Raw genomic sequence first — 15,506 nt, forward strand, 5'->3', positions numbered from 1 at the left:
GTGGTTCAACGCAGGTTGCCTCCCCAGAATTGAAGCATGTCAGAAACCAGCAGGGAAAGCATGGATAGCTTTACAAGTGCCAAACAGGCTGCCTGCCAACAACCATCTCACTCCATTCATGACCTTTATGCTTTGCAGCAACACACACCCGGTGAAAGTACGGAGACAAGATTAACCCAAAAATCGCAGGAAGCAAGACTGGTCCTGGTAGAAAGTAAAAAGGTAGCACTTGAGGTCTATACAGCCATGTGTGAACTGTGAGTTTAAGACAACTATAACGTCTACAGCGGGTTCAGCTTGGAGACAACCACACTTTGGAACAAAAACGATCTCTTAGAGCTCATAGTGAGGCAGAAACATCTGAGAATTAAGACAAGGCATGATGTGGCATACAGTAATATAAATCAATATGTACGGGCTCTGGTAAACACGATTCTTGCTGCCATTTTACCAGATACGGGGGTCGCTAGCCTAACAGGAGAGAAATTAGAGACGCGTATGAACATCTCCTGATTTGCTTTTTAGGTTTCTCTATGAGGGAAAGCGTCTTAAGTGATGTAATGAACCAAAAAGGGCTAATTTCGAATGGAAATAAAGCCATACTCATTTAGCATTTCCACAACATCTCGTGTTGGTAACGCCACCAGATGATAAGGTGGTCAAACAATTCCAGTTACCAACTATCCAGTCCATAGGTCTCCATGGAGGATCTTGAGGTTTTGCAACAGGGACATATTCCGCCTGTGGTTAGTCTCCCTTTTTTTGGAGGTCAAGTGGTAGAAAAATCTCCTGCCAAGTGATGGAGGTTTGTTCCTCCACATCACAGTCGAATTCAGAATGTTTGAAGAGTGGTAAGGAACAAGTTGCTTACCTGTAACTGTTGTTCTCCAGCATAGGTCTGGCATGGATTCACATGCTCATGAATAGTCCCCGTCATCAGGCTGGGAATCCTCGGTAAAGAAAACAATCAGTATCAGTTTCGTTTCTGATCTGTCTTTCTTAGTAGTAACCAATCACTGGTCTCTGGGTCATACTGCCCCCAACCAATGACTGCCCTCTCCCTAAGCCCCACCCCTGGCAGCCATCCTCAAATTTGGTAGCACGTAAAGTGGCAATATGACCAGGTGAAGAGCCGCAGAGGAGTAGGAGGGAGGGTTCGCATGGGAATCCATGCCAGACCCATTCTGGAGAACAACAGTTACAGGTAAGTAACTTGTTCCTTCTCCAGCATGGGGTCTGGCATGGATTCACATGCTCATGAATATAAGAATACATAGCAGTACACACATGCACAACCACGGGAGGTGGCAAGGGTCAACATTAAGCATTATATAAACTCAACATTAAGCAACTCTTACCTCCTCACCAGGCTCACCTCAAGCAAACAGGTTGCGCAGCACTGCCTGGCCGACTCTGGACTCCTCCCTGGAATCCCGGTCGACGCAGTAGAATCTCGTGAAGGTGTGCATCGACCTCCACGTAGCAGCCCTGCAGATGTCCAGCAGGGGCACACCAGACAAGAACGCTGTGGTAGCAGCGATCGCTCTGGTCGAGTGGGCTCTCGGACGGCCGGGTAACGGTCGGTTTGCCAACCGGTGACAGTGCATGATGCAGCCGGAGAGCCATCTGGAAATGGAAGCCTTCGAGAGAGCCTTCCCTTGATTTACAGGTCCAAAATTCACAAACAGCTATGAAGTCTTCCGAAAACTCTTCGTGCGGTTCACGTAGAACTTCAGCGCTCTAGCTACATCCAGCAAGTGCAAAGTCCTCTCGGCCGGCAACGAAGGCGACGGGAAGAAAACTGGTAACACCAAGGGCTCGTTGAGGTGAAAGTCCGACGGCACCTTGGGCATGAAGGAGGGATGCGTCCTCAGCACCACTCTCGTTTCGTGAAAAGTCATGTATGAAGGCTTGCAGGATAGGACCTTGATCTCTCCCACCCGTCGTGTGGAGGTGATGGCCACAAGAAATGCTGTCTTCCACGACAGGAACTTCAACAGTGCCGAATGCAGAGGCTGGAATGGCGCCACCATGAGCCTGGTCAGCACCACGTTGAGCTCCCACACCGAGGCCGGAGCCTTCACCGGCAGGAACGATCGGAACAGTCCTTTCATAAATTCCTTCATCAGGCGATGAGACCACAGGGATGGACGTCCCGTAGTTCTGGTGTATTGGGAAATCGCTGCCAGGTGTATCTTGATGGAAGCATGTGCCAGTCCCGCCTTGGCCAACGACAGTATGTACGGTAGCACTTGAGGGGCCGTAATCCGTAGACGGTTAATCTTCTGTGCACGGCACCAGACAGAGAACCTCTTCCACTTGTGTCCGTAGCACTTGAGAGTTGTGGACTCCCTGGCCTTTGCAAAGACCTCTTTGCAGTCCACCGGGATATCGTACCCTCCAAACTCTCGTGCTGCAGGAGCCAGGCCTGCAAGTTCAGCGACCCTGGGTCATGATGAAGGATGGCGCCTCCTTCTCTGGAGAGAAGATCTGCGTCCGTTGACAGTTTGATCGGTGAGGACGCTGACAAGTCCAGAAGGTCCGGGAACCAGATCTGTCTCGGCCACGCCGGTGCAACAAGGATCATCCGGAGCAGCAACGGAGGGAACGCATACAGGAACAGGCCGTCCCAGGGGAATGAGAAAGCATCGCCCATGCTCATCGGCTGGGGAAACCTGCTGGCGAACCTCTGGCACTTGGAGTTGGTCGCCGTCGCGAACAGGTCGATCTGGGGTTTCCTCCATCGCTGGAAGAGTCGATTCACTCGATCCTGGCGTAGTTCCCAGTCGTGGCACGAGCGCAGCTCCCTGCTGAGTGAGTCGGCGATGGTGTTTTTTATTCCTGCCAGGTGGAAGGGTACCAGAAACATCCCCTGGGTGATGGTCCAGTGTCACAGATCCTGGGCCTCCTTGGATAGGGCTGGGCATCTGGTTCCTCCTTACTTCTGGATTTAGAACATCGTGGTGGTGTTGTTGGTGAAGATCCTCATCACCTTGCCCTTGAGGGACGGGAGGAACAACCTGAGGGCCCAGAACACCGCCCGTAGCTCCAGTATGTTGATGTGGAGCGGCCTCTCCTCTGGGTGCCAAAGGCCTCTCGCGTGAAGATCTGTGGTGTGCGCTCCCCACCCCTCCAGGGCGGCATCCGTCAACACCGTCCCTTGGTCTACCGAGGTCTGAAAGTCAGTGCCCGGCGCGAGATGCGCGCGGGTGCCCCACCACCGAATTGCTTGGCGGAAACCCTCGTCGAGCGAGATCTTGTCCTCTAAACTGCTCGCCGCTTGCATCCAACGGGCGTAGAGGAACTCCTGTAGAGGACGCATCCGAAGCCTGCACAGGCGCACCAGATTGATGCACGAGGACATCATCCCGAGAAGGGACTTGATGGCCGTCACCCTGGCCACGTCCGTGGCCAGCAGGCACTGCACCTTGCCCAGGATGGCCTTCGTCCTTTCCTCCGACGGCGAGGCCAGTCGCGCTACTGTTTCGAGCTTGGCAACCCAGAAACAGTGCGACCTACGACAGAACCAGGTGGGATTTGGGGAAGTTGATGGAGAATCCCAGGTCCGTGAGCAGCCGGACAGTCTTCTCTGTGTGTTCAACGGCAAGTTCCCTTGTTCCTGCTCAGATGAGCCAATCGTCCAGGTAGGGGTAGATGTGGATCCCCTGCAGGCGCAGCCGCGCCGCCACTGGAGCTAGGCACTTGGTGAATACCCTGGGTGCTGACTTCAATCCGAATGGGAGGGCCTTGAACTGTAGTGCCGCCCTTGGACTACGAACCTGAGAAACTTTCGGTGTCTTTTTAGGATGGGGATGTGAAAGTACGATAGGAAGTCTCCTTGCTCCAGCTGGCCCAGCACGTGCTGGAGGGTGACCATCCGGCACTTCCGTGCCTTGATGTATTTGTTTAGCCGACGCAGGTCCAGGAAGGGACGTTCCTCCTGTCTTCTTTCTGACGAGGAAGTATCTTGAGAATACTCCGGAGCCCCAGAGCCTCTTTGGGACGAGCTCGATGGCTCCCTTCTTGAGCATCGCCCTTACCTCCAACAGCAGTTGAGGGATATGGTTTTCCTTCCTGGGAGGAATGCGGGGGCACTTCTTTAGAAATTCCAGAGTGTGCTTCGTCAGCCGGCCTCCCACCAGGGTGCTTCGGTGGGGGCCCGACGCAACGGCCGGTTCAGTCTTGCTTAGCGGCGGCCTTGCCGCCTTGGCCTATCTGGCGACGATGGCGAGATCCCCCTGACTTGCCTCGTCCCCTGTAGGCTTCTTGCGATGAGGAACGGGCCGCCTGACGATATGTCGAGGAGCCGCCGCCGAACCCTTTGGAGGCACCTTGCTTGCCTCCGGAGTTCCAAAAGTGCTGCCGTCGTTGCTGCTGAACTCCCAAGGCCCGAGCCGTCTCCATGTCGGCCTTGATGGCCTGAAGGGACTCATCCACTGTCTTCCCAAACAGATTGTTCCCGTCGAAGGGCATGTCCAAAACTTTGGCTTGTACATCTTGGCGGAAATCCGTCGCCTTGAGCGACCCCCGCCGTCGAAGGCAAACGCTGTTGCCCAACTGCCGGAAACCGGTGTCGGCAATGTCTGTGGCCACCTTTATGGCGTGGTCCGATGCCACCTCACCCTCCTGTAGGATCGCCAGGGCCTCTGCCCTCTTGTCGTCCGGGAGGAAGTCCAACAGGGGGGCGATCTTGTACCACAACTCCCTGTCGTAGCGGGCCACAATCGCTAGGGCGGTGGCCGCCTTAATCGTCGTCGCCGCAGACGAGATGACTCGTCGTCCCATGGCATCTAGTTTCTTTCCCTCGCCGTCTGGCGAGGAAGTTGAAGCCGGTGCCCCCCCCCGCTTTCTTCTTGGCCGCTGCCGAGACGACCGAATCCGGGGTCGGCTGTGCTCTAAGGCACAAAGGGGCGCTGTCGGGGCCTGGTACTTCTTCTCGTACTAGTCCCTCTTGGCAGGCGTTGTGGACGGGTTCTTCAGGAGAGCAAGTCCCTTGTCCCAGATGTCATCCAGCAGCGGCACCGCGAGGACCGTCTTCCTCTTGGCCTTGCGCCGTTGGTAGAGGAAGCCTTCCTTCTTCTTTTCTTCGGGGCAGAGCTGGGAAAGCTCGGACGCCCTGGCAATCATGGCGTGGAAGGAGCCAATCTCGTCGGGCGGGGATTCCTGAGGAATCGGCGACGGGAGGTCAGTCCCGTCGTCACCACCGTCATCATCCGTCCCCGTCGTGGCCATATCTGTTCCTGTGTCATCCCTCGGGACCGGGGAAGGAGACAAAGGCTGAGAGGGCCGTGAGGGCTGAAAGGGCGGGGCTGGATGAATCCTCCTCCTCTTGTTTGGAGGGCTCCCGGACTGACCCAGTTCAGTTGGGTCGTCCGTCGGGGGTAGGGGCAATCTCATCCTTATCTCCGTGCATAAGGCTTAGATTGCCGTCAAAATGGCTGCTCAGTTGTCCTGTGGCTCGGGCTGCGACAGGCGCGATGGTTGCTCCTCCTTCACAGGAGCCTCGTCGTTGCCACCCTCGCTCTCGTCGTCCCCCTCATCGGGATCCCTCCCGTGGGACCAGGCCTCTTCCAAATTCTTGTCGAGTCCCTCTTCGACTTCGACCAGCTCATCCTCGGAGGCTGTGTCCGTGTCCGTAACGGCCACCGCCCCCCCCTCTTTTTCCACCGGGGTCTTCAAGGGGGTCTTCTCGATGGGCTTAAAAGAGGATTCCCTCCGCGCAGGCAGAGAAACTCTGGGCCCCGAGGTCACCTCCACTGGGGTAGCCTCCACAGGCTTCGCCAGGGCCGCAGCGACTCCCTCAATAGAGGCCTTGGCCAGTTAAATCAAGGCCTTCACCACCTTGGGCGCGCTTGAGGCCTTCACCTTAGGGGGAGGGTCACGCCTCGCTCCCCTTCGGCCGGTTTCATCGGGATCGAGCATTGGCTCGTGGTTGATGGCGTTGGTGAAGGTGCGCCCTGCCTGGCAGGCGAGGAGCCCGACCGTTCGGTGCTCCCGGTGCCCGCGGACTTGCGGTGCTTTGCCTTCTGTTGGGCCCCTGTCGCCGGGGCGCCCTCACAGGACTTAGAAGACCGCTCGGACTTCTTCTTCTTCTTCTCACCTGCTGGGCTCTTGCCTTCCAGCCATCTGACGAGACGGGTCCGACGATCCCTCATAGTCCGATCCGACATGTTCATGCAAAACACAGTCCTTCTCCACGTGCATTTTGTCCTCGTGAAGACAGTAGAGGCACCTCGAGTGCTCGTCCTCCTTGAACACATTCTGTAACCGCATCCAGGACAGTTCCTAAACAGCTTGGATCCGGGTGTCGAGCTTCCTTTCTCCTGGGCCATATCCGCGGGGTAGGCCTGAGAAACTTCTGGAATCCTCCAAGAAGCGTAACTCGATGAAAACAACACCCTTGAGGGGCGTAGAAAATCCCAAAACGGGTCCCCGTTGATCGGAAGTAGAAACGGTGGAGCTTGAGGCTCGATTGACCGAAAACATGAGATTAAACTCTTTGAAAAATTGCAAAACGCAGTAAAAGCTCGAGAGCTATAGCACGAGGACTCCCAACACTTGAACGTGCGGAAAAAATCTGAGGATGGCTGCCAGGGGCGGGGCTTAGGGAGAGGGCAGTCATTGGCTGGGAGCAGTGTGACCCAGAGACCAGTGATTGGTTACTACTAAGAAAGACAGATCAGAAACGAAACTGATACTGATTTTTTTCTTTACCGAGGATTCCCAGCTTGACGACAGGGAATATTCATGAGCATGTGAATCCATGCCAGACCCCATGCTGGAGAAAGTGGTGGTAACAGATTTACTGCCCCTTTACTGCCAAGTTTTACCACACAACCAAACTCACATGGAATTCCAAAGCTTTTAGGCGGCAGAGGCACAAGGTGAACATATTTTAAGACCTTCCATCTGAGTTTGCCAAAAGCAAAGACTTACTTACAAGCCAGGAAACCAGCACAGACATGTTGGGCTTCAACTGCATTGCTAAAGCATGCTTCCTTAAAAATGCTCTAAACTAAGTACACTAAGATTGTGGGTCCCCGTATGAGGCTCCAGTGGTTAAAAGAAAGAGGGGACATACAAAGCTGGACTCCACGCCATTACTCATTGTTAGGCAGAATCACATGTAGTACCCTTTGGGACCACTACATGCAATTAGGCTATAAGTGTAAGCACAATTTCACCTTTGGTACAAGCCTGTATTATACAGTAAAGTGGTAGCGATGGCTGAGCAGCCAGACTTAACTCAAGAGTTTAAGTGAGCAGTGGAACAAGTTACACAAAGGACCAACAAATACAGTGATTCAAATATACACTTACTTAAGGTTTCTTGGTAAAACAATATACATCTATTTACTCAGTCAGTTCAAAAACATTACACTAGCACAAGCAGCTCAATATCACACACTAATAAACCACAAAAATCCAACGGGGAAGTAAATGAACACGTTTAGCTCCAAAATGAAGTGGGAGCAAAATGGCATTTCAAATACTTGTAAAAGGGATAAAAAGACATGGTTATAAGAATAGACAGCCCAAATACATTCATAGGCAGGGCAAAGGGTTTCAGTTAAATACAACCAGAAATTATTTTCATAGGCCTGGGCCAAAGTCAATGGTTCAGAGTCTTTGTATAGGATAGCACAGTTCTGGTAGATAACGGTAAAGTCTTTGCCAGAGGGTTTAGAAGAATTTGGCTAGGCGAAAAGTTTGACAGATGTTTAGAGAAGGATAAGCCTTTGAAGTTGAGGAAAGTTACACGCACTTTCTCGTTGGCCGAAAATATTTCCGGACCGCGTTTGCACTGTACCTTGTGAGCGAAGAAAGCTGTAGCTAAGGCAGTTGTTCCTGGCAGTTCCGAGCAGGTCTCGCAGTTCCTGAGCTTCAGTCATGGGGACAAGGAGGACGTTGGGAGGTTCCTGCACTGCCCAGGGATGAGGCCAAAAGCTGTAGCAAGACATCGGTTTAAGGTGTGAGTGCTTTAAAGTCCACAAGCTGGTTTCCTTCCCACTGGCTATCCACTTTTCAAGCTGAACTCTGCTGAAAATTCGACCAGTTAGGGACGGTGTCCAGGTGGCTTACGACTTGGTTGTTCCCACCAAACTCAAGGGAAGAAGTTAAACTTGAAGGGCTTCTCTGTCGATTGGAGTTTCAGGCAATTTGGACCTGCAGCAGGGCTTCACCAGTCATCCGGGAGTTGCAGCAGTCCTCTTCCTTCAGCTCGTCTTTGGTTCTTTCATTCCAGTGGTCGACTCTGCTTTCCAAGTTCCAGAGACCTGCTTTTAAACAGTTTTCCCCCATTCATTCAGACTGGCTGTCACTCACCCAGCAGGGTGGCTGTCCTTGCCGGACAGTCAGCCAGCCAATCATACCAGAGTGCATTCAGGTCTCCTAGAAGACTAAGCACAGGGAGTTTCGGGCACCTCCCTCGCATCCTGTCCACCTCAGACACTCTGGCACCAGAGGAGGGCTTCAGCACTGAAGCCCGCCAAAGGGCACGTACAAAGGGACCAAACCTGGTTTGGTGCACAGAGTCAAACACAAGAAGGACTTTTCCTAAAAGAAATGGTGAAAAAAGATGATAGGAGTCTGTTTTTAGAGACAGGTCTGGTGCGCCATATTGAAAAACATGGCTGACCCGATTTTTAACTACCGTTGTTAGCAGTCAGGAAAAATATGGTAGTTTGATCTAGACCACTGCCACCAGCCATTGAAAGTAGGAAAGGGTAACATTTGACTGTTACATGAGTGTTTAGACTCAGGGGAAGCTAGGCAACCACTACGGCACTCTAAATTAAGATAGTGTGCGCTGGGTGTGTAAAGTTAAAAAGATTTGTAAAGTCAATTTAACTTTACATGCTCTAGGAGACGGTAGTCAGTCCCATAGAAGGTACTTAAACCTTGGGAAGTCTGAAAGACATCCCTGTGTCACTGTGTAGTGTTCCCAAAGTGTGCTGCAGATGATTCTGCCTAACAGTTGTAATAGAAGATTCTGTTGTTGTCGGCTTAGGTTTTTAGACAAAAAAAATCAATAAATTCAACTGTCAAAATGTTGCCACAGTTTACCACAAAATAGGTCTACAAACACATTTGTATATGATGATTTGAATGAACCTCCAAGAAAGGGAAGAAAGTATGAAGGGGGGATTAAAAAGTGTAACAACAAAAAAAGAATGAGAGAAAATGAGAAAGACAAAGAAAGAGAGAAAGAAAGGTGAAAGAAAGACATTCCAAATAATGTAATGAATAAAATGAAAAATGTATATGTGTAGTGAGAAGAATAAGTATAGAGCATGTAAAGAAACAAGTTGTTCATAAAATGTGTACCTGTTGTGGATGTTGGTGTACCAGTGCTCGATCTTTCTGAGGTCACAGTTGTGAAGGTTGTAAAAGGAGATTCTGTTGCAGTCGGTTCTGTATTTAGAAACATTTCAATAAATACTACTGAAAACATTCCCAGTTTACCAAAAAGATATCTGCACACATGCATGTATAAGGATGTGAGGGCACATCCACAGAAGAGAAGAAACGTCTTATTAAAGAAAAGAAGGAAGGGAGAGAGGGAGAAATATCTCTTGCCAAGTGATGGAGGTTTGTTCCTCCACATCACAGTCAAATTCAGAATGTTTGTAGAGTGGTAAAGTGGTGGTAACAGATCTACTGCCCCTTTACTGGCACTTTTTACCGCACCACCAAACTCCATAAGGTTTAGGCGGCAGAGGCACAAGGACATCATATTTTAAGACCTTCCATCTGAGGTTGCCAAAAAAGCAAAGACTTACTTACAAGCCAGGAAACCAGCACAGACAGGTTGTGCTTGAACTGCATTGCTAAAGCATGCTATCTTGAAAATGCTCTAAACTAAGTAGACTAAGATCGTGGATCCCCGTCTGATGCCCCAGAGCTTAAAAGAAAGAGGGGACATACAAAGCTGGACTCCACACCATTATTCATATATGAAAAGTAACAAGGCAGTACTGAAGTAGACTAAGGGCCTCATTACAAGTCAGGCGGAATGGGTTACCGGGCTCCGCTAATGTTGGCAGGCCCGTTAACACCATTCTGCCTGATTACGAGGCAGTCGTTACCGGGTCCCGCGAGGGGAAGAGGGAGCTAACAACGGGGAGGTTGTAATCGGCCCGTTGTTAGCTCCCTCCCCCATTCCCATTGAGCCCTATTGGGGCTCAAATGGGAATGGGGAAGGTCCGGGTCCAAGGAACCTGGAAGGAGGAATTACTGGGCCCTCCGAAATCGGAATGGCCCGGTAATTCCCCATTCAGGGAACCCAGACCCGGTTTTGGTGGCAGCCATGCAACCAATAGCGGCATGGCTACCACCAAAGCCGTAATGAGGCCCTAAGCCACTGGGAATGGGAACTCACTCCTCCTTTTCGACGAAAAATGTTTAGAGAAAGAAAGGAAGAATGAAAGAACGAAAAAAGGAAAGAGATAAAGAAATAAAGAATAAAAAATGAAAAGAAAGAAAGAAAGAAAAAAGAAAGAAAGAAACAAACAAACACATTCCAAATAATTGAACAAATAAAACTGTGAATGTATACTAAAACAATGGGCCTCATTACAAGTCAGGCGAAATGGGTTAATGGGCTCCGCTAATGGTGGCGGGCCTGTTAACACCATTCCGCCTGATTACGAGGTCCCCTCGCGGGACCCGGTAAGGTAGCCTGGTAAAACCAGGCGTCGTTACCGGGTCCCGCGAGGGGAAGCGGGAGCTAACAACTGGGAGGTTGTAATCGGCCCGTTGTTAGCTCCCTCCCCCATTCCCATTGAGTCCTATGGAGGATCAAATGGGAATGGGGAAGGTCCGGGTGCGTGTACCTGGAAGGAGGAATTACCAGGCCCTCCGAACTCGGAATGGCCCGGTAATTCCCCATTCAGGGAACCCGGAACCGGACCCGGTTTTGGTGGCAGCCATGCCGCCAATAGTGGCATGGCTACCGCGTAAGCCATAATGAGGCCCAATATGTTTAAAGTATGTGAAGGAAGAAATCGTTGACAACATGTGTACCTGTTGCATATGTTGGTGTACTGATACTCATACTTTGCGAGGTCACAGTTGTGAAGCTTGTAATAGGAGATTCTGCTGTTGTCGGCTCCGCTTTTAAAATAAAAAAAATAATCAATAAATACAACTGTCAAAACGTTGCCACAGTTTACACAAAAATATGTGTACATTACACATGCATATATGACGATTTGAGGGAACCTCGAAGGAAGGGAAGAAAGTATGAAGGAGGGATTAAAAAATGCAAAAAAAAGAAAACATGAGAGAAAGAAAGTTGAAAGAATGACATTCCGAATAATGTAATGATTAAATTAAAAATGTAAATGTGTAATGAAAAGAATAAGTATAGAGCATGTAAAGAAACAGAACGTTCATAAAATGTGTACCTGTTGCAGATTTTGCTGTACTAGTGCTTGAATTTTCTGAGGTCACAGTTTTGAAGGTTGTGACTGCTACATTTGGCCGGATGCTTCTTTGAATACTGTGGTACTTAGCTGGACTTATTACACCAGCCGAATAGCTGCCACAGGTTACATGGTCCACCTGATTGTGCCTTGTCTGCTGGGCCTTTATCTCGGACAGTTGGTAGGGTTTCAGCCTGATCCCTTCCCACCCGCCCAGCACTATCTGAAATGTCATCAGGCCAAGTACGATAGTCGCTTGTTTTGTTCCTCCCCTCCCTTTCTGAACCCCTCTCCCTCACCTTTTGTTTTTCTCTGGCTCTACCAGAAATGTCATCAGGCCTAGTGCGGTAGTCACCTGTCTGTTTTCATTTCCTTCCCACTCTTCCCTCCATTCCTTATCTATGTCTTAGCTCTTGCACTATCTGAAATGTCGTCAGGCCGAGTACGATAGTTAATTTCACATCCTTACTGTTCATGGCCTATAAGAATGTCATTGTATTTTCCCTTGTTCCCCCCCTTGACTTGAAGCGCTTTGAAACACATTGTGTATAGGCGCTATATAAATCATATCATATCCATGGCGGACCCGAAACCCACAGGAAAGGTGAACAACACCATTAGGATTCTAGGCCTTACGAAAGGAGAGGAGGAACAAGACCCGACTAACCATATGGAAAACCTGCTGCTGCAGGAGATTGGTCCAGGTGCGCTGACACAAGAATTTACAATTGCGAGAGCGCACAGATGCCGCAAAAAGAAATCACCACCGGGGTCCCTCTAAGACCGCTTATTGTGAGAGTTCTGAATTTCAGAGACAGGGACAAGAGAGCATCTTCTACAGTGGCTATTTACCAACACTTCATTATGCAAGTCCAGAGAAGGAGAAACATGCTTGTCACGGCCAAGGAGATGCTACGCCAGCAATGGTTGAAATACATGCTGATCTACCCTGCTAAACTGAAGGTGCTATACTTTGGGAAATATCCCTTCTTTGATTCTCCAGATGTACTGCACCACTGGATGGATGCACACAGCAGGGGTGCACTCTGAGACAAGAATAACAGCAATCACTGAAAGACATGTTTGAACTCCCCTCCTCTATGATCCCCTGGGATCGGGGTTGCTGGTTACGAACTTTTGACTCCAAGCACAGTACCTGATTTGTTTGGTTCATCCATCAGACACTCGATCGAGATGTTTACAATCTTTTGCTGAATCTCCTTTGTTTACATTATACCAAGTTATGGTCCCTCCAGATGTTTTACATTTCCTGGGTATACACCGGGGTTGAGTACACCAATGCCTTTTGCTGCACATGCTTTGGGCAAGGCGAAATAGGCATATTTTCTCAAATAGCATTGTACTATTGAGCTTTGGTTATGGTTTAGTGGTACGTTTGTTGTGTCATTTATGCTTGGCTGTATGCTGCTGCCTTTACTTTTTAGGGGGACAGTGTTTATTCACCCATGTATTGTATTGTATTGTATTTTAATTATATAGCGCACCGAGCCCTGAGGCAACTGGGCACATTTCTTAGGTACAGACAGATAAGTTAAGCATATATACAGTTACAGGCATAGATAATCTTACAAACATGGCAAGTGAGAAGAATGCATAGCGCATAGAATATTTACAGAATATTTACATAGCTAGCATAGAGCACAGAAGCATTTACAGAGATTGCATGGTGTATGAAAGTATTTACAGAGAGATCGTAAATTAAATGGGTTAGTTTTCATTCTGAGTGAGCCAGATTTTGGCCCCATTGCGGAATTTGTGAATGGAAAGTTCTAGCCTGATGTTCGGCGGAAGTGTGTTCCAAGTTTTGGCTGCGAGGACTGGCAAGCTTCTACCCCCTGCTTTTTCCAGTTTGTACTTGGTACGGTAAGAGGTTGGAGTAGGAGGATCTGGTTTGTCTAACTGAAGTGTTGAGTTTTAATTTGTCTGAGAGGTATTTGGGTGCTTGGTTGTGTATACATTTATGTACGAGGGAGAGAGTCTTGAATTTAATTCTTTGATTGATAGATAACCAATGGACGTCACGTCTTAGATCTGAGATGTGTAGTTTTCTGGGGAAGTTGGTGGCTGCTCTAAGCGCATTGTTTTGATAGATTTGTAGTTTGTGTAGATTGTGTTGACCGGTGCCTAAGTATAGCCAATTGCAGCAGTCCAACTTGGTAAGTACCAGAGCTCTGGCCACAGTGATGCAATTTTCTGTCTTCAGGAATGGTCTGCAGGCGTTAATGAGCTTGCACGTGTAGGCAGCGGTGGATGCAGTGGTGTTGATTTGTTTTCCTAGCGAGAGGGTGGCATTAATGCACATACCTAATGTTTTGAAGTCTTTAGATACTTTGATGTCATTACAGTCAATATCAAAGGTGTTGAATTTGTTGTGCAATTTGTTGAGTCTGGCTTGGGTTCCCACTAGGAGAAGTTCAGTCTTGTCATCATTGAGGCAGACTCTGTGTTGTTCCATTCAAGCTTGGATGATAAGGTAAATGTAATTCAGTCATTGTGAGTCAGAGTCATGGTTGCCTGTGATGTGTATGAGAATGTGTGTGTCAGCGTAATTAGTGTAAGAAATACGAGTTTGCCAATCGTCCAGATAGGGGTAGACGTGGATCCCCTGCAAGGCGCAGCCGCGCTGCCACTGGAGCTAGGCACTTGGTGAATACCCTGGGTGCCGACTTCAATCCGAATGGGAGGGCCTTGAACTGGTAGTGCCGCCCTTGGACTACGAACCTGAGAAACTTTCGGTGTCTTTTTAGGATGGGGATTTGAAAGTACGCATCCTCCAAATCCAAAGACGATAGGAAGTTTCCTTCCTCCAGCTGGCCCAGCACCTGCTGGAGGGTGACCATCCGGAACTTCCGTGCCTTGATGTAATTGTTCAGCCGACGCAGGTCCAGGATGGGACGCCATCCTCCTGTCTTCTATCTGACGAGGAAGAATCTTGAGTAAACACTGTTGCCCAACTGGTGGAAACCGGTGTCGACAATGTCCGTGACCACCGTTATGGCGTGGTCCGATGCCACCTCACCCTCCTGTAGGATCATCAGGGCCTCTGCCCTCTTGTCGTCCGGGAGGAAGTCCAACAGGGGGGCGATCTTGTACCACAACTCCCTGTCGTAGCGGGCCACAATCGCTAGGGCGTTGACGGCCCTAATCGTCGTCGCCGCAGACGAGATGACTCGTCGTTCCATGGCATCTAGTTTCTTTCCCTCGTCGTCCGGCGGGGATGTTGAAGTCGATGCGCCCCCCCACTTTCTTCTTGGCCGCTGCCGAGACGACCCAATCCGGGGTCGGCTGTGCTTTATGGCACAAAGGGGCGCTGTCGGGGACCCAGTATTTCTTCTCGTACTGGTCCCTCTTGGCAGGCGTCATGGAAGCGTTCTTCAGGACAGCAAGTCCCTTGTCCCAGATGTCATCCATCAACGGCACTGCGAGGACCGTCTTCCTCTTGGCCTTGCGCCGTTGGTAGAGGAAGCCTTCCTTCTTCTTTTCTTCGGGGCAGGGCTGGAAAAGCTCAGACGCCCTGGCAATCATGGCGTGGAAGGAGCCAATCTCTTCGGGCGGGGATGCCCGAGGAATCGGCGACGGGAGGTCAGTCCCGTTGTCACCACCGTCGTCATCCATCACTGTCTTGGCCGTATCTGTTCCCGTGTCATCCCTGGGGACCGGGGAAGGAGACAACGGCTGAGGGTGGGGCTGGATGAAACCTCCTCCTCTTGTTTGGAGGGCTCCCCGATGGACCCGGTTCAGTTGGGTCGTCCATCGGGGGTAGGGGCATTCTCGTCCTTATCTCCGTGCATAAGGCTTGGATTGCCGTCAAAATGGTTGCCGAGTTGTCCTGTGGCTCAGGCTGCGACGGGCGCGACAGTTGCTCCTCCTTCACAGGAGCCTCATCGTCGCCACCCTTGCTCTCGTCGTCCCCCTCGTCTGGATCCCTCCCGTGGGACCGGGCCTCTTCCAAATTCTTGTCGAGTCCCTCTTCGACTTCGACCAGCTCCTCCTCGGAGGCTGTGTCCGTGTCCGTAACGGCCACCGCCCCCCCTCTTTCTCCACCGGGGTCTTCAAGGG

General features: G+C 50.3%; 1 protein-coding gene across 2 annotated transcripts in view; it reads right to left on the minus strand.

Annotated features, from left to right (window-relative positions):
* LOC138447681 (adhesion G protein-coupled receptor E1-like) overlaps window positions 1-15,506 on the minus strand; it is a 927,425-nt gene that overhangs the window by 502,994 nt on the left and 408,925 nt on the right. Inside the window, exons 8-9 of one of the 2 annotated variants that reach the window (XM_069603946.1) lie at window positions 11,026-11,115; window positions 9,328-9,414 (exon numbers count right to left, since the gene is read on the minus strand). The exons of the other annotated variant lie outside the window; for it this stretch is intronic. Coding sequence (XP_069460047.1) covers window positions 9,328-9,414; window positions 11,026-11,115 — 177 coding nt within the window. The remainder of the gene's footprint in view (window positions 1-9,327; window positions 9,415-11,025; window positions 11,116-15,506) is intronic. 2 annotated transcript variants of the gene reach the window in all.

The sequence above is a fragment of the Ambystoma mexicanum genome, chromosome 3q, assembly GCF_040938575.1.
Source record: "Ambystoma mexicanum isolate Mex_15411 chromosome 3q, UKY_AmexF1_1, whole genome shotgun sequence".
Taxonomy (NCBI): domain Eukaryota; kingdom Metazoa; phylum Chordata; class Amphibia; order Caudata; family Ambystomatidae; genus Ambystoma; species Ambystoma mexicanum.